At 57.3% G+C, this 22,278-nt stretch overlaps 1 protein-coding gene across 4 annotated transcripts in view; it reads left to right on the top strand.

Moving 5' to 3' along the window:
• The window catches only part of DAGLA (diacylglycerol lipase alpha), a 67,265-nt gene that overhangs the window by 30,282 nt on the left and 14,705 nt on the right, over nt 1-22,278 (top strand). For 2 of the 4 annotated variants that reach the window (XM_054439106.2, XM_054439105.2), the window contains exons 2-9: nt 9,419-9,557; nt 9,987-10,198; nt 12,186-12,287; nt 12,761-12,899; nt 15,338-15,425; nt 17,502-17,636; nt 18,280-18,357; nt 20,960-21,084. In XM_054439106.2, coding sequence (XP_054295081.1) covers nt 9,463-9,557; nt 9,987-10,198; nt 12,186-12,287; nt 12,761-12,899; nt 15,338-15,425; nt 17,502-17,636; nt 18,280-18,357; nt 20,960-21,084 — 974 coding nt within the window. In that variant the 5' untranslated portion in view covers nt 9,419-9,462. Of the gene's footprint in view, nt 1-8,021; nt 8,295-9,418; nt 9,558-9,986; nt 10,199-12,185; nt 12,288-12,760; nt 12,900-15,337; nt 15,426-17,501; nt 17,637-18,279; nt 18,358-20,959; nt 21,085-22,278 lie in introns of those variants that run through there. The other 2 variants (XM_054439103.2, XM_063670864.1) reach the window with 2 other exon arrangements.

Raw genomic sequence — 22,278 nt, 5'->3', positions numbered from 1 at the left:
TGGGAGGGTTGACTTAGATCGCGGAGAGTTATTGCCCCTGCCATGCAAGGTGAGGCAAAGGTTCTGCGCACACTGGGGAGACATGGTTACTAAATCACAATGATGGCAGCTCCTGTTTTCTAAGAGCTGAGCACTTTATGTGTGTTATTTCGTTAACTCCTCATGACTCACTCCCTATGGAGTGAGTACCTTCATTATTCCATCTTACAGATGAGGAGACTGACGCTCAGTGAAGTGACAGTCATAGACAACTAGAAGTGATGGAACTAAGATTCAAATTCGGGGCTGCTCTGCTCCGGGGCCAGAAGGCAGGCCTCGGTCAGCTCATTGGATGGCCACCCGCTCCAAGTCGATGCCTTTGAGAGTCGCGTTCCTGGGAGAGTGGGGTAAAGATATGTTCGGGCATGAGGGGACTGACTGAGAAGACCGCAGGGGCAGGTAGAAAGGATGTAAACCACAGACACCCTTCCCCACAGACAGGCAGGAGAAAACAGCCTGGTGCCACCCAGTGTGGGGCGGTGTCAGCCTTTGCGTGAGGGCTTGGAGATCCAGGCTACCCGGCCGCACCCTTCACAGAGGCCAGCAGAGCCTGCCTGTCTGGGCCTCTCCAGAGGGGACGTGGACATGTGGGACGAGGGCTTGTTCCGAGTTTCAGAAAAATGAATAATCTCCAAGGAAGAATCCAGAAGCCAGACCTGGCCTGGCCAGAGCCTGGGGGACTCCTTCCACTGTTGGAAAACATTGTCGGAGCACAGGACTGAGTGGGCTCTGATGTGAATTGCCCTGGGAAGAGAGGTCAGAGGAAGGCTGGGGGCAGGAGGAGGGCCCAGCCTGGCCACCAGGGAAGGGTCCTGCTGCCCTCCTGGCCCTCACTCCCCGCTCCCCAGCAGCTAGCCATCCTTCCAAAACAACCAGCAGGAAACGAAAGGCCTCAATTGATTCCCAGGGAGTTGGCTGGTGTCAGTAGCAGGGCTGGTGGCAGATGGCAAATTCTGCTCATTGTAGACAAGTAGAAAATAATTAGCGTGAGAACGAGTAGCTGGAGCCTTAGTAATAAATGGAGCCCTGGTGAAGCCTTCTGGGGAGAGGCCTGGAGCACAGGCTCTGCAACCTCAGGCCTGGCTCTGCCGCTGAAGAGCTGAGTGGCCTTGGGCAACTTATTTAGCCTCTCTGGGCCTCCATTTCTTCATCCATAATACAGGGCATAAGAAGTTGTTAAAAGGATTACATTAAAGGAAGTAATTTTTGTGAACTGCTTGTTAAAGTAACCAGCATGTGGTAAATGCTATATGAGTTTGTTTTTAAATAAACACGGTGGAATAATTGTTGGAACTGTTTCTGGGTCCGGCCCAGGCTGGCATTGCCCCCAAGTCACTGCAGCTTCTCTTTCCGTCCTCCTCCCTGAACTCTGTGCCCAGCTCCCTGACTGCTGTTTTATAGGGAGGGGTCTCTGGCCAAGAAGCACGAGGAGGGCGCAGAGAGAACACAGCAGGTAGACCTGGCTTCAGAGCTTGACTTGGCCACTCACTCGCTAGCTTCTTTAAATTCTTGGAGCCTCAGTTTCTCGATCCACGACATGCGAACAGCTAGACCCACCCCTGGGGTTGTAGTGAGGATGGTTATGTGGCTGGCACATGGTGAGGGGTGGAGGAGGTGCCTCCTCTGGTCCTTCCAGGCCATCCTGGGGGAGAGTGGGAAAGGCGTTTGTTAGCCTAAGACCCTGGGTAGCAGGTAGGAGGGGACAAATGTCAGTGGCCTCCCACTCCTGCCCCCGGCTGCACCAGGCACACTGTTTTCATCCCTAGGCCTGGGCGTGTGAGGACCTATCTCATGCTGAAATCTGGCCCCAGCCCTGGGCCGGCTCCGCTCTGCCTTCTGCTCTAGCGCAGCTGACGTGTGAAAAGCGACAGCTTTCAGGCCCCTAACTTGGGTTGCACACACCCGGGTACAGGCTGGTGGCGCACGTGGCCCCCAGCCCACACGTGCTTTCTCTCCATCGTCTCCCTTGTCACCTTCCCCTTCCTGTGCTTTCAGAGGCCAGCCTCTTGGTCACTGGGAAGAGGGGAAGGTACTGTAGCCCTGTGGCCTGGGGTGGGACCTGTGGGTCCTACTGTCTCTGTGTTTGTGAAAATAAGGAGTCAGACTGACAGGCAGAGAGGGTATTTTTTTCTTGCAAGTAATTCAAGGAGGCTACTTGAAATCCCAGCTCTGCGATGTCCTCGTGGAGGGATCTTCGGGCAAACCATTTTGCCTCTCTGAGCCTTGGTTTCTTCATCAGTAAAGTTGGGATAATACCCTGTGGCCTGATGAGGCTGGAGTTGGATGACACATAGTGTTTCTAGTGCCGTGCTCTCTCCCGACTCCACAGCCTGCTCCGTGGAATTCCCCTGGGCTCAGTTTTCCTCATCTGCAGAGTGGGTCCAGTGCTATCCCACATGATGGTAAGTCCGAAGCTAGATGAAGACCCAAAGAGCTCCTCAGTCTGTAATAAGAGGTTTAGAGCCAGCTTTTGAGTTCAGGAACAGGCATTTAGCTGAATCCTGCTTCTCAGAAGCAGCATGCAGAGGTAAAAACCTGGGTTCTGGGCCTAGGCTGTGTTGCTGTGGGCAAGTCACTTCAGCTCATCTGTCAAATAAGGGCTGTCAAATAACAGAGCTGTTATGAGGACTAGGTGAGTTCATGTTTGTAAAGGGCATAGATGTGCGCCAAGACCTTGTAGGCAATTCATAAATGTTAGGAGAACCGAAGCAGCCCAGTCCCCGACTTATAGATGGCTGAGATCATTCTGTCCCTGTCACCACCCAGGATCCGGGAGCCTGCAGTTTCACCAGTGCAGAGAGGTTAACTCGCTACCACAGTCCTGCAGCCGCAGTGAACAGCTGGAATCTCACCACGACCAAAGCCTGTGCTAAAGAGAGCAGGACCCAGCGAGGCCAGACAGCAACCTGCTGGTGGGCCCACCCTAGCTGGGGTGGAGCCTCTGAACACAACGCCTCTGCTGGGGGGCGGGCCACCAGTGTCCTGCGGGGCACCACCGGGGGGCCCAGCCTCACTGCGCTGAGTCCCCCAAATCAGATGCCCACCCCCAGACCAGATAAGCTCCAGTGCCCAACAAGGCACATTCAGAATCGGATGGACCACGAGAGCATAGCAGGCAGCAGGCATCAGTTCCTCTCAACTATTTTGGACCACCTTCCAATTTCAAAGCCCTTTCACATAGGAATCCCATTTGTCGTGGAAATGGGAATCCTGGGCTCTCCCTTCAGGACACCAAGGGTCAAAAAACCCTGCAGAGTGAAAAAGAGCCCTTATAAACTTGCCAGTTTCCACATTTACTTTGGCAACCAGGAAGTGTGGCGTCCAGTGCTAGTTTTACATATACCAATCGTGGGGGCCCTTATGTCTCACATGCGTGCAATGGACTCATCCTCCCGGCCCTCAATTTTGATTTACTGGGGCCTAGAGGGGTCGGGACTTTCTGTCCTGGGGACACTGCTCTTTGTTCAGCACTAGGCAGCTCTAGGATGTGGCTGGACCTGGTCCCCATCACCAGCCCCAGGAGGCAGGAGTAAAATGGGGGCCCAGGGAAGGTGGCTCTCTGGATCTGTCTGAGAGTCTCCTCTCTGTCACCACAGCTGCTACAGAGCAACAGGGACTCCACTGCTGGAGGCAGGAGAGCCAGCCGCCGCAGGTGACTGAGGTAGGCACATGGTTGATGCCTCCCTGCAGATTTATCTCCTGTGAGGGAGCTTCTGTGGATTTTGCTGGCTTCTAGGAGGGTTAGGCATCTCCAAGAGCGTGAAAGAGAGGATCTCAGCCCAGGCTCCCTGTGGTGACACGCTGTTAATACTGTTGTCACTGAGGAGTTTGAGTGGGGTATGTAGTGAGGTAGAAGGGAGCAGGCTGGCTTGGGGGCTCGGGTTGTGTGTCCAGCACCCAGCAGTGACGCTGCAGGGATGGATATCATGGGAAGAGCTAGGGCCTCTGTGTTCTTTCTGAACCTCAGGTTCCTCGCCCATAAAAGGGGACAGTGGGACTGTTCTGAGACTCCTTCTAACTCTGACCTTTGTTAGGTGTGGGCTTTGGATGGCAGCAGGAATGACCTGCGCCTCCTGCCTGCCCGGCCTCTTGATCCTTGGATGGTGTCAGTCAGTCTCTGCATCTCAGTCTCATTCTTCAGTAGTAATAGTAATGGCAGTGGCAGCATTTGCTGAGCAGTTACCAGATGACAGGCGCTGTTTGAAGTGTTGACTGATTTAACCCTCCTGATAATTTGGAGGTAGGTACTCTTCTTATCCCTGGTTTAGAAGCGAGGAGACTGAAGCACAGAGAGGTTAAGTAACTTGTCCAAAGTCACACAGCAAGTAAGTGGCAGAGCCAAGACTCAGATGCAGCCTGTTTTGGAGTGCAGAGTCTTAACCACCCCTTGCACACACTGTGGAATGAGAGCGACACTGCGACCCTGTGTTACTGCTGTGAGGACTGAAGCCAGTTAGTCTAGGACTTGGGACACAGAAGGTGCTCAGCTAATGTCAGATGGATCCCTACGGCTGGACCTGGCTGTCATCCCCTCCTTCAGGCACAACCTCTATCCCATCCCCAGGCCAATGACCAAAGCCATCTCTGGCCAGATGGGAAATCTCATGGGCTGGAGGTGGCACTCACGGGGGTTCCCAAGCTCATTGTCCAGTTCCCTGTGGACACTCCAGAGGGCTGAGCCAGTACCTTCTTCCCCCCCCCATCCCCCTGGGAGCTCTTGGAGCCCCATCTGCTGGGAGTCTTGCTGCCAAGGGACTCTGCTCCTTAAAATCTGCTCCCAGGGCCAAACCCACAGGGTACCTTAGGACGAGGGGGCGAGGCCCAGCCTGGGATGCTTTTACCAGCAGCACCGGAGCACTCACGGTGGGGGCAGGCTCCTTGGTCAGGGCTTCTGTTTGCTCACTCCAGCCCTTTCCGACCAGCTGGGCACCAGCAGCACCTTCCAGACCCCAGCACCCAGTCACAGGTCACATCACAGGAGGTCCCCACAAAGCCCCTCAGGTGTCTGCTAATGCAACAGCAGCCATCAGCAGATCCTTGGGATGTGCAGGACCTGTGCAGAGTCCTGTAGTGACATCACCCCAGTCTGTTCTGACAACAGCCTTGAGAGGGATGTTGTTAGCCCCATTTTACAAGAGAAGAAACTGAGGTCCCAGAACAGTTCATCTAGACAGAGGAGGGGGAGAGGGTTCTCCCTGAGCTATCAGGGAAGGCACTGGGGTGGGAGCCCAGCCTGGCAGTCAGGAAGGGAGGGACATTTCCCCAGAAGGGAAGGGTGTGAGCTCAGAGGGGGAAGGAGCCACTGTCTCAGCCCTTGTGACTGGGAGGGGAGCTGTGCTGAGGAGGCCATGGGGTGGGACTGAGGTGCTGGAGCCAGGCACTGCAGCTGGCACCCAGAGGTGTGGCGATGGGTACTGTGAGACCCTGGCCCTGGGGACTGTCTATTGAGCTGGGGTGGGGATGGGCAGCAAGGAGTCAGCAGGTTAACCGTAACACGGTGTGACCAGGGCCACGCTGGGGGAAGGGGTCTAGGGTTCCCATAACGGAGCAGCCTGTTTCCCAGGAGGAGAGTGGGGTGCATGAGGGCTGTCAGGGAGGGCTTCAAAGAGGAGGTGACTTTTAGCTGACCTAGAGAGATGAGTTGGATTTCACCCATCAGAACTGGAGTAAGCAAAGCATGGACCCTTCCAGTGATGTGTTTCTGGGGAGCAGCACTTCGGGGGGTGTCGAGAAAGAAGGATGTGGCAGTGTTAAGAAGGTGCTGGAGAGCCTCCCCAGCCAGAAGGATTTGTCAGCTGAGGGTGGGCTCTGTGCTGGAGTCTGTCTGCACTGGGATTGCTTTCTGCTGAGGGGATAAGGGAATGCATGGATTCAGAGAGGGCAAGGCATATGCCTGAGGTTGCACTGCCTGTCAGTGCAAGGGTAACGGAAGCCTTTAGCTGCCGCCCGAGGGGCTTGGACTTTGTCCTGCAGGCCATGGGGAGCCAGGAAGGTTTTTAAAGTAGGGGGCAGCATGTGCATTTTTAAAAAGAGTTTGCATTTTTAGAAAGAGGAACTCCCAGAATGGTTAGTACTTAGTCCAGGGGCCTGAATCACCAGCAGGAAAATTGGGCTGTGTGGGTGGGGGAGGAAGGAGGCTTCCTTGGGCTGCTTAAGTCATTCCATCCATGTGAGAGGGGTCCTGGCACCCCATTCACACTTGCCTGTGCTGGGGGTCCAACCAGAGGCAGGAGGAGCCCCCAGCAATGCCCCTGTGGCCCCTGCTGGAAGGTATGCCGTGCCTGCCCTGGAAGCCCCACTGGTATGGGATAGGAAGGGCAGGCAGCGCCTACCCCCGCCCCACTGTGGCTGTTAGAGGGGAGGACCTTGTGCCCCAGGGGAGGAGAGCCAGAAGAGGTGCTTTGTGGCAGCCCCAGACCAGGAAGTAGCCTCTGCCCTCTCCGCTCCTGAGACATTTCCTCCAGATGAAATCACATCCCCAGCAGGGGAACAGGCCCTTATTGTGATGGGCTGGGGTCTCTAGAGAAAGGGCACCATTCAGGCCCTTAAAAATAGCAGCCCCAAGAGATGTATGAATTGGCCTGGAGAGTGGTACAGCCCACCCCCAACCCTCATGCAGCACAGGCCCTGCCACCCCCACCCCAGACCTTGACTTGTTGGTGACCAGCCGGAGATTCCACCAGCCCAGGCGGGAGGGGTGGCTGGTCCAGCAAGGGGTTCCCTGCACTCCCACCGCCTCGCCTCCCCCAGCTAAGACAGCTAGGGCCTCTGCAGACCTTCTCTCATGTGATTCTCACCAGGACTTTAGGAGGTAGGGATAATCGACATTTTACAAATCGACATTTTACAGTTGAGGAAACTGAGGCACGACTAATAAGTCACACAGTGGGTATGTGGTAGAGCCCAGGTTCAAAACCAGCCAGCCTGGCACTTGCGTCCCAGCCTCTGTGCCTCAGATTCTATGGTGGTGGGCCGGCCACTGGTGCAGGCCTGTTACTGGGTACCCAGCAGGGTCGGCCCCCAGGAGCCCTGCCGCATGCTCTAGGTAGGTACTGGTGTTGACCATGGCAATTGGCCTCAGGCTGGTCACCCTGAGGTGGGGGCAGTGGTTACCACTGGTCATATCCCTCCAGCATCTTGACAGTCCTGCAGCCACCTCACCTCTGCAGGGCCCAGTGCCAGGTTCGGCTCACTCCTTCCAGCATGAGAGCTAGGGCAAGCGGGCATTGTTCGGGCAGAGGAGGGGAGTGCAGAGTGAGTGTGTGTGTTGGGTGGATGGTGTGTGATCTCGAGGAGTGTTAGCTATCCTGGGTTCCATGGGGCCAAGGGTGGGAGTGAGAGGAGGGACCTCCCAGGGTGACTGAGAGGGGCCATCCATGGGGTGGACCTGAGAAGGAGATATTCTGGGCTGCTGGCAGAGGCAGGCCTGGGGGCAGGCTGGGTAAGGCCAGACCCTAGCCCTCCAGCCAGCCCCTCTGGGACAGCACTGCTCCCTCCTCCCCTGGTCTGGCCAGATCAGAGCAGGATGCGGCTCTACAGCACCTGCGGGGGCGTGCTGCCCCCCCCCCATCCACTAGATTCATTCCATTTCATTCCGTTCCATTCATGTGAGGGGCTCCTGGCAGCCCGACAGCCCCCTGAGCCCGACCCAGCGCTGCACCTTACCCTCTGTGAGCCACCTGGAGACAGGGAGGGGGCGGCAATACCAGCTGTTGGCAGCTCTGTTCTGCCCCAGCCCAACTGCCACCCGCGGTGCCCCAGCCCCCGTCCTGTCCTATCATGTCCAACCCTAATCTGAAGCTGGTGCTGTCAGCCACATGTCACAGGCACTGCTGATGCCCCGGACCCCTGCAGTCCACAGACCACCCCCCACCCCCAAAACCCAGCCACCCCATCACCACGCTCCCTCACTCTCCACCCTTCTCCCCGCTTCCCAGAAGCTGAGCTCCGACTCCTCCTTGGAGAGAGAGTGGGATGATGTCACTTCCTGAGGGTGGGGGGAGGAGTAGGCACGACCCCGGCAGGCTAGCCCGCCAGCCCGCCAGGCCACAGCTCGCCAAGTGGCTGCACCGGGGACATGCGGGCTGGCCACCCGGCCCCACGCCCTCTCGCCCACCCTGAGGGCTATGCCCACTGGCCAAGGGAGACTTGGCTGCTTCCTCCCCGAATGATGCCGGGCTCCTCGGACACACATTTTCCCTGGAGCCGCCACTGGGGAGAGGAGGATCTGCCGCCTGCCCCGGACCAGGTGCCATGTAAGCCTCTACTGGCCTTGGGGGGGCAGCTGCCCACCAACTTGGTCCCCAGCCCCCTGCAGCAGGGCTCCCTCTGCACAGTTTAGTGCAGGGCTACCCTGGAGCCCTTTATGGGTATCTCTGGGGACCTAACTCCCTGTGGGGTCACCTCCCACCCATGCTGCTTCCTTTCTCTTTGGGGTGCTGAGGAGTGAGGGCCCTGAGTTCCTGGGCACTCTTTCCTGAGCTTGCTCGGGGCTGATTTGAATTCAGCTACTTCAGAGAGTTGAAAATCCAGCTGTAAAAGCTGCATGGCTCAGGGTGGGCTTGGGAGGTACGGTTGCCAGGAGGGGTGTTACCCTGCAGGGCTTACCCCGTCCTTCCAGCAGTGTGGGGTGGAAGGTGTCCCAAGCCCTACTCCTGACCCTGCAGCTCAACCGTGCCCTTCCCTCCCTGGAGGCACAGCTGTGGTGGGGACTTCTGTCTGATGGGTTCAAAACCAAGTCATAGAGCATGCTCTTGGCTTCCAGCAAAGCAGGAAACTGAAGACCTCCTTCAAGAAATACTTATTGAGCACCTGCTCTATGCCGGGCACTCCTCACCTTCCATGTTTGTCAGTCCTAGCTGCCAACCATACAGGGTCCCTTGCCCCCACCTTTCCAAGGCCTTCAGCCTTCCTCCTGCCCTGCTGGGCTTTGTGCTGTTGGGTGGGCTTATTCTTGGTCTGGGAAGCCCCTCCCTTGACTCCAAGGACAGTGTGCACTGGGCCAGGTCTAAAGATTATAGGGTTTGAGGGCTGGGCTGAGGGTCCCACTGATCCCATGAAGGAGGAAACAGGGGGTCTTTAATAGAGCTGAACAGTGACTGCTGGGGTAACCCCAGGTAGAAGCCGATCCCTAGTGGCCAGTGCCAGTCTCAGGGGACAGGCGAGACCCCAGGGGGAAGGCTGAAGTCTGTATCCTGCTGCTGAGGTCCTTTGTGTTGGCTCCTGCCTGGAGATGGGTCAGCACTTCCAGTGGCCAGCTCCAAAAATGCCTGTGCTTCTGGCCACACCAGAGACTGGTCCCGTGGCCCAAGGAATGCAGTGGCCCTAGGTGCCTTCACCTCCTCCTCAGGCAGCTACAAGGTCCTCTGCTTTCTTTCAGGAGGTGAGCGCCAGGCCCTCTGAGCCTCTGCAGAGCCACCAGCCATGCCCGGGATCGTGGTGTTCCGGCGGCGCTGGTCTGTGGGCAGTGATGACCTCGTCCTACCGGCCATCTTCCTCTTTCTCCTGCATACCACCTGGTGAGTCCCCAGGCCCGGGGCCACAGGCCTGGGTTTGGAGAGAAAGGCCTGGAAGGAAGCTTTCTGGCCATTTGTTCCTCCCTGCTTGGGCCCAAGTCCCGACCCTGTCATGCCCCCAGCTGCCCGGAGGAGGTGCCTGAAACATCTAGCCCCTTAGGGCAATGAGACCCCTGCTACCACTGCTGGCCCTGACCCCAACACTGGGGGGGAGTTGCTGCCGCTGTCTCCCCATGGCTGACCCTGAGTCTTTTACTGGCCGCCCATGCCCTTCTAGGCATTTGATGCCAGGTGGACAATGGTCTTATGGAGGAGGCGCCTGCTGCCACCCCTCCTGCCACTGAATCCGGGCTGGGGAAGGGCCTGCCTGCTAGTGGCATCTCGAGGTGCAGGGGCCGCCTGGCCTTGCTCACATGGGCATTCCTGTGACAGGTTTGTGATCCTGTCCGTGGTGCTCTTCGGCCTGGTCTATAACCCGCACGAGGCCTGCTCCCTGAACCTGGTGGACCACGGCCGCGGCTACCTGGGCATCCTGCTGAGCTGCATGATCGCTGAGATGGCCATCATCTGGCTGAGCATGCGCGGGGGCATCCTCTACACGGAGCCCCGTGACTCCATGCAGTACGTGCTCTACGTGCGCCTGGGTAAGGGCCACCCACCCTGGGGTGCTGCCCCAGACAACTCCCACCTCTCCATTCACTCAGCCAGTATTTACTGGGCACATGTTGCGAGCCAGGCCCTGTTTTAGCACTGGGGTACAGCAGTGAACTAAGGCCTTCTATAGCTTATATTCTAGACTGGGGCCAGCAAACTGCAGCCTGAGGGCCAAATCCAGGCTGCTGTATGTGTTATTAAATAAGGTTTTAGGCTGGTGCGGTGGCTCATGCCTGTAATCCCAGCACTTTGGGAGGCCGAGGCAGGTGGATCACAAGGTCAGAAGTTCGAGACCAGCCTGGCAAACGTGGGGAAACCCCATCTCTACTAAAAATACAAAAATTAGCCAGGCGTGGTGGCACACAGCTGTAATCCCTTGGGAAGCTGAGGCAGGAGAATCACTTGAACCCAGGAGGCGGAGGTTGCAGTGAGGTGGAGGCGGAGGTTGCAGTGAGCCGAGATCGTGCCACTGCACTCCAGCCTGGGTGACAGAGCAAGTCTCCGTCTCAAAAAAAAAGAAAATAAGGTTTTATTGGAACATATCCATTCAGTTAGGTATTGTTTCCAGCTGCTTTGCCCCTACAATAGCCGAGTCGAGTAGTTACTACAGTGACTGTAGTACTCCGAGAGTCCAAGATATTTACTCTCTGGCCCTTTACAGAAAATGGTGCTGACCCCTATCCTAAACCATGTGCATCTCTTCAAAGCACATCTTCCTTGTGATCCTTCTCAAAACAGGCCCCCTGCTTCCTGGGAACCCCCTCAGGAGTCAGGGCCAGCTCCCCAGAGGACTAGCCTGTGTCCTCTTCTTGGGCTCAGGTTGCAGCCCCTTCTTCTGGTCATTTCTAGTGAACACTGTCTTGTGCTTCTGTGCACTGGGCTAAGCCCTTTTTCCTGTGTTAACTCACAGGGAGTGGGTGTTATTGGTCTCCATTTATAGATGAGGAAACTGGGGCCCAGGCCTAGCCCTCACACAACTAGTAAGCATGTAAATTTCGGAGCTGGGATTTGAACCCACGCTGTCCGGCTCCAAAGTCTGGTCTCTGAGCTGCCACACTGCTGCCCGTGGAGCTGGGGCTTTCCAGGCTGCCCCCGTGAGGCCAGCAGATCTCCTTCTCAGCCACCACTCCATACCCTTCCCCTCCAGTCTCAGCCCCTGAGGGGCCTGAGCTGGATGCAGACCAGCTGCTGGGCCCTTCGTCTCTCCTCCATCAGGTTCCAGAGGCCTCTTGTTGGGAAATAGTTTCCATGAAGTGAACACGCTCTCATCTAATTTTTGCACAGTCCTATGACATAAATGTCGTCACTCCCATTTTACAGATGAGGAGATGGAGGCTCAGAGAGATTAGGTAACTTGCCTAAGATGTGTCTGATTCCACAGTTCAGACATGATTCTGAAATCCTGATAGAGTTAGGACATGGGCCAGGCGCGGTGGCTCATGCCTGTAATCCCAGCACTTTGGGAGGCCGAGGCAGGTGGATCACTTGAGGTCAGGAGTTCAAGACCAGCCAGGCCAACATGGCGAAACCCCTTCTCTACTGAAAATACAAAAATTAGCTGGGCCTGGTGGTGGGTGCGTGTAATCCCATCCACCCTAGGGGCTGAAGCAGGAGAATCACTTGAACCCAGGAGGCAGAGGTTGCAGTGAGTCAAGATCGCACCATTGCACTCCAGCCTGGACAACAAGAGCAAAACTCCATCAGGGAGGCCCTGGGGACTTGAAAGCACAGAAGCTAGGAGAGGTGGTGGGCACATTGCAAGTGGTCAGTCAGGGGCCAACAGGACCAAATGGTGACAGGACAGGCTTGGGGCCTGGGAGGTGGGGGGTGGGGGGGTCTGCTGCTGGCCTGCTGCCTCTGCCTTTGCTACTGAGCTGGCTGAAAGCCCAGTGATAGGAAAGGCCAGGCCAGGGTTCTAGGCCCTTCCCTGGAGGGCAAGTGGCAGCTATCCTTCAGCCAGGCCTGCTCTCCTTGCAGCCATCCTGGTGATCGAGTTCATCTACGCCATTGTGGGCATCGTCTGGCTCACTCAGTACTACACCTCCTGCAATGACCTCACTGCCAAGAATGTCACCCTCGGTACGTCTGGGTGAGGCCTGCTGGAGCCTCAGCAGCCCCGGGGCCACAGGGGACGGGATCGGTTTAGAGAGGAAGAAGCTTGGGCATTGCCAGAGGGCAGTGCCTTCTGTGGGGGCACCAGCAGGTTGGCTGGGCGAGGCTGCTTCCCTCACCCTTGAGGCCTGCCAGCTACCTGGTCTGGGGTGGGCTGTGGCAGGCACAGAGCTGCTCAGGTCAAGCCGAGGCTCCTCAGCACCTCCTTGGAAACCCACAGAGCTGCCCGCTCTGAGCCAAGAGTGGCCCTTGGGGTTGTGGGTGGGCAAGAGGGTGGCCACGTATGTGGCCAGAGACTGGGACCAGGGGCTTTGGAGCCTGGCTTTTGTCCCCAGAAGCATTTGGGGTTAGGGAGGCTCCAGTGTCCCTTTTTTCAGAGCGGGTGAGCCAGAGAGGTGTCCCCAGCGCCTCTACCTATTGCCTCCCACTGCTGCCCACAGGAATGGTCGTCTGCAACTGGGTAGTCATCCTCAGTGTGTGCATCACTGTCCTCTGCGTCTTCGACCCCACGGGCCGCACCTTTGTGAAGCTGAGAGCCACCAAGAGGAGGCAGCGTAACCTGCGGACCTACAACCTGCGGTCAGTCAGCAGGCTGGGTGGGCAGTCCCAGGGTGGGCTTTGCCGTCTGGTGGGCAGAGGTCTCCATTCTCCAGGAGGCTACCCCAGGCCTCCCAGACCGCATGCCAACCTCGTGTGAGCCGTGAGCATTAGTCAAAGGGCTTAACTGCTCCCTGCCTCAGTTTCCTTGTCTATAAAGTAGGAATAATAACAATTCTTGTCTCATGATGTTGTTGTGAGATTTAACTGAGATAATACCTGCAGAGTGACTAACACAGTGCTCATACTGGGTAAGTGCTTGGTTAATAGTAGCTGTTGTCATCATTGTCCACTGCTGATAATAACAGTGGTAATAACAGTGAAGCCAAGCATTGCGTGTAGTAAGTTACAAGTCCACCAGGCAGCTGTCATCTTCCCCATAATATGGGTGGAGAAACTGAGGTACAGAGAGATGATGGGACTTGCCTGAGGTTACACAGCTAGAAAATGGTAAGGCTGGGAACTAGCCCAGGCAGTCTGGCCTTAGATCCTCGCTTAACTAGCTATTAAATTAGGCTAGGCTGCCTCTAGGATTCAGAGATTGGGAGAGGCGAGTCAAGGAAAGCTTCCTAGAGGGGGTGAGTTTTGCATGATGTTTTAAAGATGGGGGAAAGGGTGCCATGGCAGACAAAATGAGGGAGGGCATCCAGGCAGTGTCACAATAATTTCTGTTTGTTGAAAGAAAAAGAGAGGGGCTTCCAGGGTGGGTCTCAGTATCTCCTGTTAATGGGGCTTCTACAGTGCATTATATAAGGAGCTCCCCATGCCAAGCCCTTTACGCAATTCATCCATTTAATCCCTTTGTGAACCCTGGCATGGTCGTGAGATCCATTCTACAGATGAGGAATCCAAGTCCCAGAGAGGGCAGGTCACCTGCCCCGGGTCATGCTGCTGGAGTGCAGAACTGGCACCACACCTGCAGCCCAGAGCAGCTGGCTCAAGCACCCTCACCTGGGGAGCAGGCTGTCTGGACCCCCGCTGCCCGGCAGGAATTCTCACCATCCCACCCTTCTGTGCTGCTGTGTTCGGCTCCCGTGGACCTTCCACGTCAGCTCAGCACTGCAGCCAGAGCCACACCCGTGCCTGCTCTGGCCACGTCCCAGCCCAAAATGTCAGGTCTGGGAGCCAAGGCCCCAAAGCCCATTTTCCCTCCCAGCCCAGCTGGCCACCACCACCCATCCCACAGTGCTCTGGGAACCCTGCTTGGCCAGCACACTGTCCCTTCATGTCCCTGGAGGGTGGGACATTGGTTTAGGATGTACAGCTGTCCAAGTCCCTAATAGCCAGCAGGTCCCCCCAGAGTAGCAATTCCCTGCACCCTTCCCTACCCGCCTCCTGTAGCCCTGGAAGACCCTGTTGCCCTCCTTCTCCTCGTGGCCATTTGCCTTATGAAGCCAGGGTTGGAGAGCGGGAAGCGGTCCCTAGACACACGGAGGAGCCAAGAGGCTCAAAAAGGGCCTGGCCTGTCACTCCAGATGGATGTTAAGTGCCTTGAATGCATCTGAGGGCCACCCTTGCCTTCCTCTCCTGACCACCCAGCATCAGGCTTTTAAGGGGCCAGCACATGGCACAAAAGCAAGCTAGCCCCTTCTTGCTCGGTTTGGAGGTCTGCACTTTTAATGTTGGATCTGTTATCTTTATGCTCAAAACACACTGACTGCAGACATCCAGCCTAGGAGGAACCTCTGTGAATAACTGGCCCATTGCTCTGCCTTTGGGTACAGACTCCTGGAGAGACCCTGATTCTCCATCCGAGCAGCCAGACCCACTGGGGGTGGGGTTGGGGGGTGAGAATAGACAAGGGCAACCATGTGGGTGAGGGGTAGAGCCCTCTCCCTACCTAGGTATCAGATCCAAGGAATTGGGAAATGCAGAGCCTTACTCAGCCCCATACATTTCCGTAAGTAGAGTATGTAAGTATGTAAGTGTCTGAAATCCTTTCTGGGGAAAAGCAGGTCTTTCTGGAAGGTCTGTTCCAGGCCTTAGAACGAGACGACAGAGAGGCCCAACACCCTGCTGACCTCCCAGGGTTTGAGCCTTTGGACACCTGAGCTGCAGGGTAGCCCCCACTTTGGGCTCCCAGCTCTGAAGCCCCAGAGCCTGCCTGTGTTCAGTCTTCCAAAATCCAGGGAGCCTCTCCACCGCTCCCCACCTCCCTCTTCCACCCACCCACCGTTGGCCAACGGCACACACCATCTTAGGCTAGCAGGAGTCTGTCAGGGAGTGCCCCTGCTGGCCAGCAGCCAGGCCACTGGCCACCAGCTCTGGCAGGGCCTGGGCCCTGTTCTCCCCCAGAACTCACTGTGGGAACCCTTTGGTAGGGTCCTGGGAACAGGCTGCCCTGTTTCCATAATGTCTGGGTCCCAGCTCTTCTGGTCCAGCCCTCTGACCTCACACATACCGCCTCTCCTGCTTTTCAGGCACCGCTTAGAGGAGGGTCAAGCCACCAGCTGGTCGCGCCGGCTCAAAGTGTTCCTCTGCTGCACGCGGACGAAGGACTCCCAGTCAGTAAGTACTGGGAGGTCGCTCCCCTCTGGCTCACATCCTGTGGTCAGGTGATTAAGGGGCTGTTTGCTCCTTTGGCAAAGCAGGATGGGGCAGGGCTGGTGGGAAGGAGCTGGGTTTCCAGCGTGAGCAAGTACGGCCTGCTCACACAGGGCCTGTTATTCACTAAGCCACTCGCTCCAGCACACAAGACCACGTCCACTTGCTTTGTCAAGGGAACAGAAAGCTGTGAAGACCGCATCGACTCCCTTGGAACTTATACTCTAGTTTAGGAGAAGAAATACGCAAAGTCAGGGTGACCTGAAGACAAAGAAAAGTAGCGTTTCACCAGCAGCAAATTAATCAAGAAGGCCTGGCAAAGCCGATAGGCATTTAGCACGGTCCTAGATGGGGACACATAGCCTTCGGCACCTGGGAGCTCAGAGGAGTGACCAGAGGGCTGGACTTAATGCCAGGGCACTGCAGAAGGAAGACAGGGCCAGCTGGGGGCGGCCCCCAAGGGGAGGGAAGGGAGGCAGGCCCTGGGATCATCCAGGGGTGCCCCGCAGCGGGCAGGGACCTTAGAGATCATCTAGTCCCACCCCTCATTTTACAGATCAGGCAGCTGAGGCCCAGAGAGGTGGAGTGACTTGCTCAGCATCCCACAGCTAGTTAGTAGCAGAGCCAGTGAGGTCAGGAGACCACTCCTCCCTGAGGCAGACAGCAAAGTGCCTTCCACGGAAGCCACCGGGAAGCCTCGAGTGGCTCCTGCCCACCAGCGTCCCCTGGTGAGCCGTAGAGTGAGTAATCAAGTGTAAGAAAGCCCCCAACGTTCTCTGGTGGGCGGGGAGCACCCCCTTGGGTCTCTCTGGGGCGGTCTGAGGGGTCTGGGCTGCAGGCAGGCCATGCAGAGGGCAGAGAGCCGGCCCCTGGCGGATGGAGGCTGGGGCTGCTGTGTGGAGGGCATGCCCGCCCCTCCGGGTGCACAGGCAGAGCTGGGGCTGTTGTCAGAGTCTGGGGAAAAGATAGCACATCACAGCGGTGCCCCAGGGCAGAGGTCCCGTTAGACACTGATGGCCTCAGGGGCCAGGTCCGGTCCCAAGCATGTTTTGGTCAGCGTGTGTTGTGTTGCTTACACATTTTAATTGGATGCCAGCATTTAAAAAATCAGGGGTGTTTCCATAAACTTCTGTATTTCTGAATCTGGTGAAGTGGGCCCTGGAGGGCCTCTGGTCAGCTGGAGCCGAGCAGTAGCTGGCTCCATTTGGCTCCATTCGGCATTTGAATTTGCAGCCCTTGATTTATTCACTTACGAGTGCCAAACACTCAGGGGTGAGGCCCAGTGAGACAGACTTCATTGCCATGTGGTTGTTCCCACCTCAGCGTCTCCTGACAGGTTAGGGAAGAGGCTCTGGGCTGCAGTGTGGGGCCGGGAAGGGAAGACTAAGAGTGCACCAGCCAGCAGGGCTCGCCTCCTGCCCTGAGGCCCACACATGCACTGTCCTCAGGCCAAGGACTTGGAGAGAAGCCATGGGGGGCCACTGGGCCAGAGAGTACACCCCCTTCTAGGGCACGTTGTGGGGGTCACTGAGCCAGCAGCCTGTGGGTAGCTGGGGGAGGGGGCCTGAGACCTGGCAGGCTCCACAGAGGCCTTACGAGGGACTTCCAAGGTCCCAGCTGGTGGGGCGGAGGCAGCCAGGAGCTTAGTTTGGTTTCTGTGCTGGAGAGAATGGCTAGAGGAGAAACGAGCCAGAGCCACCCGGCCTTGATCCTAGCATCTGGGAAAGCAAAAAGGAGCGGCTCAAGTTGGTGCCTGCTCTTGGTAGACAGTGGGCACCATGCGAATTCCAAGGAGAGGAGAGGGCTGGGTGGCTACTGCCAGGTCTAGGAGCCCAGAGCCCTGGGCAGGGCCCTCAGGGTCACAGGGCCGCATGGGGTCAGGCTCAGCAGGCGCCGAGGAGGTGCCGGGGAGAACCTGCCCAGGGGACCCCGAGTAGACACCTGCTTCTGCAGCCTCCCAGCCCTGGGGGATTTACTCCTGGCCTCTCGTCCTCTCTCCTGCTCCCCTGCCACTGCCGCCTGCCTTCCTGGACCTCGTAGGATGCCTACTCAGAAATCGCCTACCTCTTTGCGGAGTTCTTCCGGGACCTTGACATTGTGCCATCCGACATCATTGCTGGCCTGGTGCTGCTCCGGCAGCGGCAGCGGGCCAAGCGCAACGCCGTGCTGGACGAGGTGAGCACTGCCAGCCCCTTCTCCAGGTCACCTCTCCACACCACCCTCCTTTCAGGCCCCTTCCCTGTGGCCCCTGCAGCGGAGGGCTCGGCTCCCATGCAGCTCCCCAGTGACCACGCACCCTCTTGGACCCTGGAGGTCACCTTTACCTCTGGCTCCCCCTGCCTTCCTGAGCTTGTCCTTCGGCCAGGCTTTCCGTGACTACTACTCGAGGGACTTTCCGGGTCATGCACGGCTGCTTCTGGGGCTGGCCCTCAAAGGACTTCTAACTGCAGGCTTAGTGGACGTGGCGAGCTCCCGAGTCGGTCTTCTGCATGGCTGCTCCGCCCACCCCACATCCCCACCAGCACACCAACCCCAGTTAGGGTTTCTCAGTGTCTCATACAAAATACCTTTCGCCTGCCGTGAGCCAGGAATGTTCTCAGGGGCTTGATGTTTTGGGTGGAAGGGGAGCATCTGGAAATATGGGGAAACCTCAGATTTTGGAAAAGTGGCTGAATCTTGGAAGAACTAGAAGCTGCATGCTCGTTTAGGCTTCTCGGCCTTTGGGAAGCATGTGGACGCCAGGGCCTGGGCCCCCTTTCCCGGCCATGCAGCCGGGCCTGGGCCAGTGTTTGTCCCTCTTCACCTGCCTGTCTTACAGGCAAACAATGACATCTTGGCCTTTCTGTCTGGGATGCCGGTGACCAGAAACACCAAGTACCTCGACCTCAAGAATTCGGTGAGTCAGACATCAACTCTCACCCCACCCCGTCCCCATCCCTCCCACTCTGCCACAATGACCTAAGCAAACTCCTCCCAGCTGCCCTTGCAGTGCCAGCCACATTGCCCCCGCCTGGTCTCCCCCCGGCTCTCCGGAGAGCCTCTCTGCTCAGATCATGCCCCTCACGAGAACCACCCACTTCACACCGGTTCTACAAACAAATCCCCTGAATTCCTTTACCAAGTTCAGAAGTGTCTGGTCCTGGCCTCTTGAGATGACAGAGTGCTTCACCAGGGTGAGCTGCTAGCATTTTTGCTGCTGCTGCTGCTGCTGCTATTAATGAAACGCAACGGGCGTAGTACTTGGTTTCCAAACTTTTTTAGTAGTGGAACCTTTTCTCAATCGCCTTTCATAGAAATCCAGTGTGTAATAGGGAAAGGTGGTGCCAGTACCATGGTGGGAGAGCCCCAGCCCAGGGCCCAGCATAGCCCAGGGCCCAGCATAGCCCAGGGCCCAGTACAGCCCAGGGCCCAGCAAAGCCCAGGGCCCAGCACACAGCCCAGGGCCCAGCACACAGCCCAGGGCCCAGTACAGCCCAGGGCCCAGCACACAGCCCAAGGCCCAGCACAGCCCAGTGCCCAGCATAGCCCAGCGCCCAGCATAGCCCAGGGCCCAGCATAGCCCAGCGCCCAGCATAGCCCAGGGCCCAGCACATAGCCCAGGGCCCAGCACACAGCCCAGGGCCCAGCATAGCCCAGCGCCCAGCACCCAGGGCCCAGCACAGCCCGGGCTGAAACCACAGCTGGCAGCCGGGAGAAACAGGCCCTGCCTCAGGAAGCAAACAACTGGAGCGTGCGTCTGCTCTGATGCCTGTCGCTGCGACCTCCAGCAGGCCCCTCATCCCCTCCGAGCTGGATCCTGAATCTGTGAAATGACACTGGGCACACCTTCTACCAGAGCTGTGCTGAGAGGACATGAGCCATTCCCATCACGGTGCCAGGTAGCCTCAGTGCCAGCCAGGATGCTGGTGGAAAGGATTCCGTCTCTTAGAAATCTTAGTCCTTTAGGCCACGTGTGCTGTCTTGTACCTGCAATCCCAGCACTTCGGGAGGCCGAGGTGGGAGGATTGCTTGAGGCCAGGAGTTTGAGACCAGCCTGGGCAACATAGTGAGACCCTGTCTCTACAAAAAAAAAAAAAAAATAGCCAAGCATGGTGGCACATGCCTGTGACCCCAGCTACTTGGGAGGCTGAGGTAGGAGGATTGCTTGAGCCCAGGAGATCAGGGCTGCAGTGAGCTATGATTGCCACTGCACTCCAGCTGCACTGTCCCTTAAAAAGAAGAAAAAAAAACCCAACACTCAGCCCTCTAGAAAAGCCTCAGTCCTCCCTGCCTGTCCCTACTCCCCACTAAAGCAGGCATTTGTATCCTCTCTGAAAATAGCCACATCCATAGTAAGTGCCCCAAACCAGCCCATTTCTGCTTGCCAGGCTCTGCCCTGGCTGTTCTCGCCACCCTCTCCCTCCCACTCCTCACAGGGAGCGGGGAGGGCAGGCAGCTGTGACTCCCATCAAGTGACTCCCATCGAGGTGCCAGGGTCACACCTGCCACCTGGCAGAGGCTGCCAGGGCCCACCCCGCCCCCAGGGCTGCAGGGAGCTCCTGACAGGGAGAGGATAATTACCTCTCCACTCTCGTTCCTGAAGAGCAGCCGAGCTGGCCAGGGATGTTTCCACCCCTCGGGCCCTGATCAAGGTGCACCTATTTCACTTCACAAGGTGACTAATCACCCTCCTTAACTTTTACAAGGTGACTAATTCCCTCTCCCGGTGCCTGGGGCACTCGGGAAACACTGGAAGCTGGCAGACACTTTGCTGGGACACCCCTGCCTCTTCCTCCCTCCACCCCAGCAGCCAATAACCTCCTCGGTGTCAACAGTGGCCGCTGGGCCTCAGACACACTGGCTTTCAAACTGGGGCCTTTCTCCCAAGAGATCCCAATCTCCCGCCAACGCAGCCCCTGCCCGGAGCCCTGGGAGCCTGCAGCTGTTTGAGTCAAGTTGAAGGCTCCCCATATTTGCAGTCAAAGAACCCAAGGGCCAGAGATTTGGTGATTGGTCTCCTGGCCCAGCGTGGCTGCCCTGTTGCCCAAGGCCCACACACCCCGCCCAGCTGGAGGGCTGGGGCCTCTCAGGGCTACATTTTCCCAGGATCAAGGGCCCTTCTTAGGGCTGATTGCTGAGGTGGGGGGATTACTACTCACGTCCCTCAACTCTTTCCTTCTCTGGAAAACAGGCAAGGAAATGGACCAAGTGATTTTCTGTCCCCAAATCATTAATTCTGAGACTGGAGCAACAGGACAGGTCTCTGAGGATTCGTGTCCTGGTTGCATGGAGATAATTAGAGAAATGCAATTATCACCTGGAGGAGTGTCCTTCCTCCAAGGCCTGGCCCCCACACCTCAACAGGGGACCAGCAGCCCCTCCCTGCCAGGGGGTGGGTCCGCAGGCCCCCTCCCTGCCAGGGGGTGGGTCCGCAGGCTCCCACCCTAGGGAACTGCTGGGCCCTGAGGCTGTAGGCAGGAAGGGCAGGAGGTGACTGCCCTCTGCCTCCTCTTTTCTAGCAAGAGATGCTCCGCTACAAAGAGGTCTGCTACTACATGCTCTTTGCCCTGGCTGCCTACGGGTGGCCCATGTACCTGATGCGGAAGCCTGCCTGCGGCCTCTGCCAACTGGCTCGGTCTTGCTCGTGAGTACCCCTGTCCCATCCCCAGCGATCGCACCTCTCCTCCCGGGTGGTGTGTGAGGAAGGGCTACCGGGCTGCGCCCACTGCTTTGCCCTGAATGGCTTCTTTTCTACACCTTCTCTGGGCCTCAACCTTTCTAGTTCTGTGTTATCCCTGAGCAGTGAAGTTGTAGGCTTCGGAGTCACACAGTTATGGGTTCGAATCCAGATGTTGTCACTTGCAGCCCGGGGCAAGTGGGTCCACCTCTCTGAGCCTCGGTTTCTTTATCTGCGAAGTGGAGATGTTGATACATACCTCGTGGAATTTTTTGGAGAGGGCTAGATGAGATATTGCATAACACCCACCCTGCTGCCTCCCCTCCCCTTCTGGCGTTCTCTCTCTGCCCCCTCAGCCATTCCCTTCTGCCCACATCTTCCCTTCTCTCGGCTCCCCTCATGTGCTCTGCCTTTCTAGAAGAAAGGACTTTCCTAGTAGGGAGGCCCAATCCGTAGAGGTCTCTGAAAAGGTACCAAGAAGGCCTGTTAGTTAAAGGCTCCAACCTTCTTCGTGGGATCTAGGAAAGGCCTTAGCCCCAGACCTGGCCTGCAGCCTGGCTCTGCGCTCAGCCCACCGCTTGGGGGCTGGGTGGACTCTGCTCTCCTAAGTGGGCCAGAGAAGGGCGCCTGCTCCAGGAGGAACCCCTCCCTGTCCTGGGTGTCTCTGCCCTCAGCTCATGCCAGGCAGAAGGAGGACAGTTCCCTGGGCTCCCGTTCTGGAAAGGTTGGCATGCTGGGCAGCAGCTTCTTTCCTTGACACCCCTGCCCTTGGGACCCACAGCAGCCACACCCACTCTGCAGCGCCCTCCCTGTCCTCAGAAAGCTGGGTGGCTCTCGGGGTCTTATTCTCACCATCCCTCCAGCGACTGATCAGAGAGGACTAGAGCACCTCATGCCCCCTTCCCATCTTTGTCAGCTGCATGTGCCTGGCATTCTTGCCTGCATCCCTGGGAGTCCCAGCCATGGCAGAGAACTTTTCAAAATGAGCACCAGGCTCCATACTCACTGCCAGTGTGGGGACATCTCTTAGAGCCTTAGTTTCCTAAATTGTAACAGGTGGTATCTGTCCTGCCTGCCCATAGGGTGTTTCAGAACCCAGGGCGTCACTGGCAGGCAGGGCTCTTTGGTGCTCTGCAGACAGGAGGGGTGCTAGCATTTGCA

The sequence above is a fragment of the Pongo pygmaeus genome, chromosome 9 (assembly GCF_028885625.2).
Source record: "Pongo pygmaeus isolate AG05252 chromosome 9, NHGRI_mPonPyg2-v2.0_pri, whole genome shotgun sequence".
NCBI lineage: Eukaryota > Metazoa > Chordata > Mammalia > Primates > Hominidae > Pongo > Pongo pygmaeus.
Note: the sequence above shows the minus strand (reverse complement) of the source record. Positions and strands in the feature narration are given on the sequence as shown.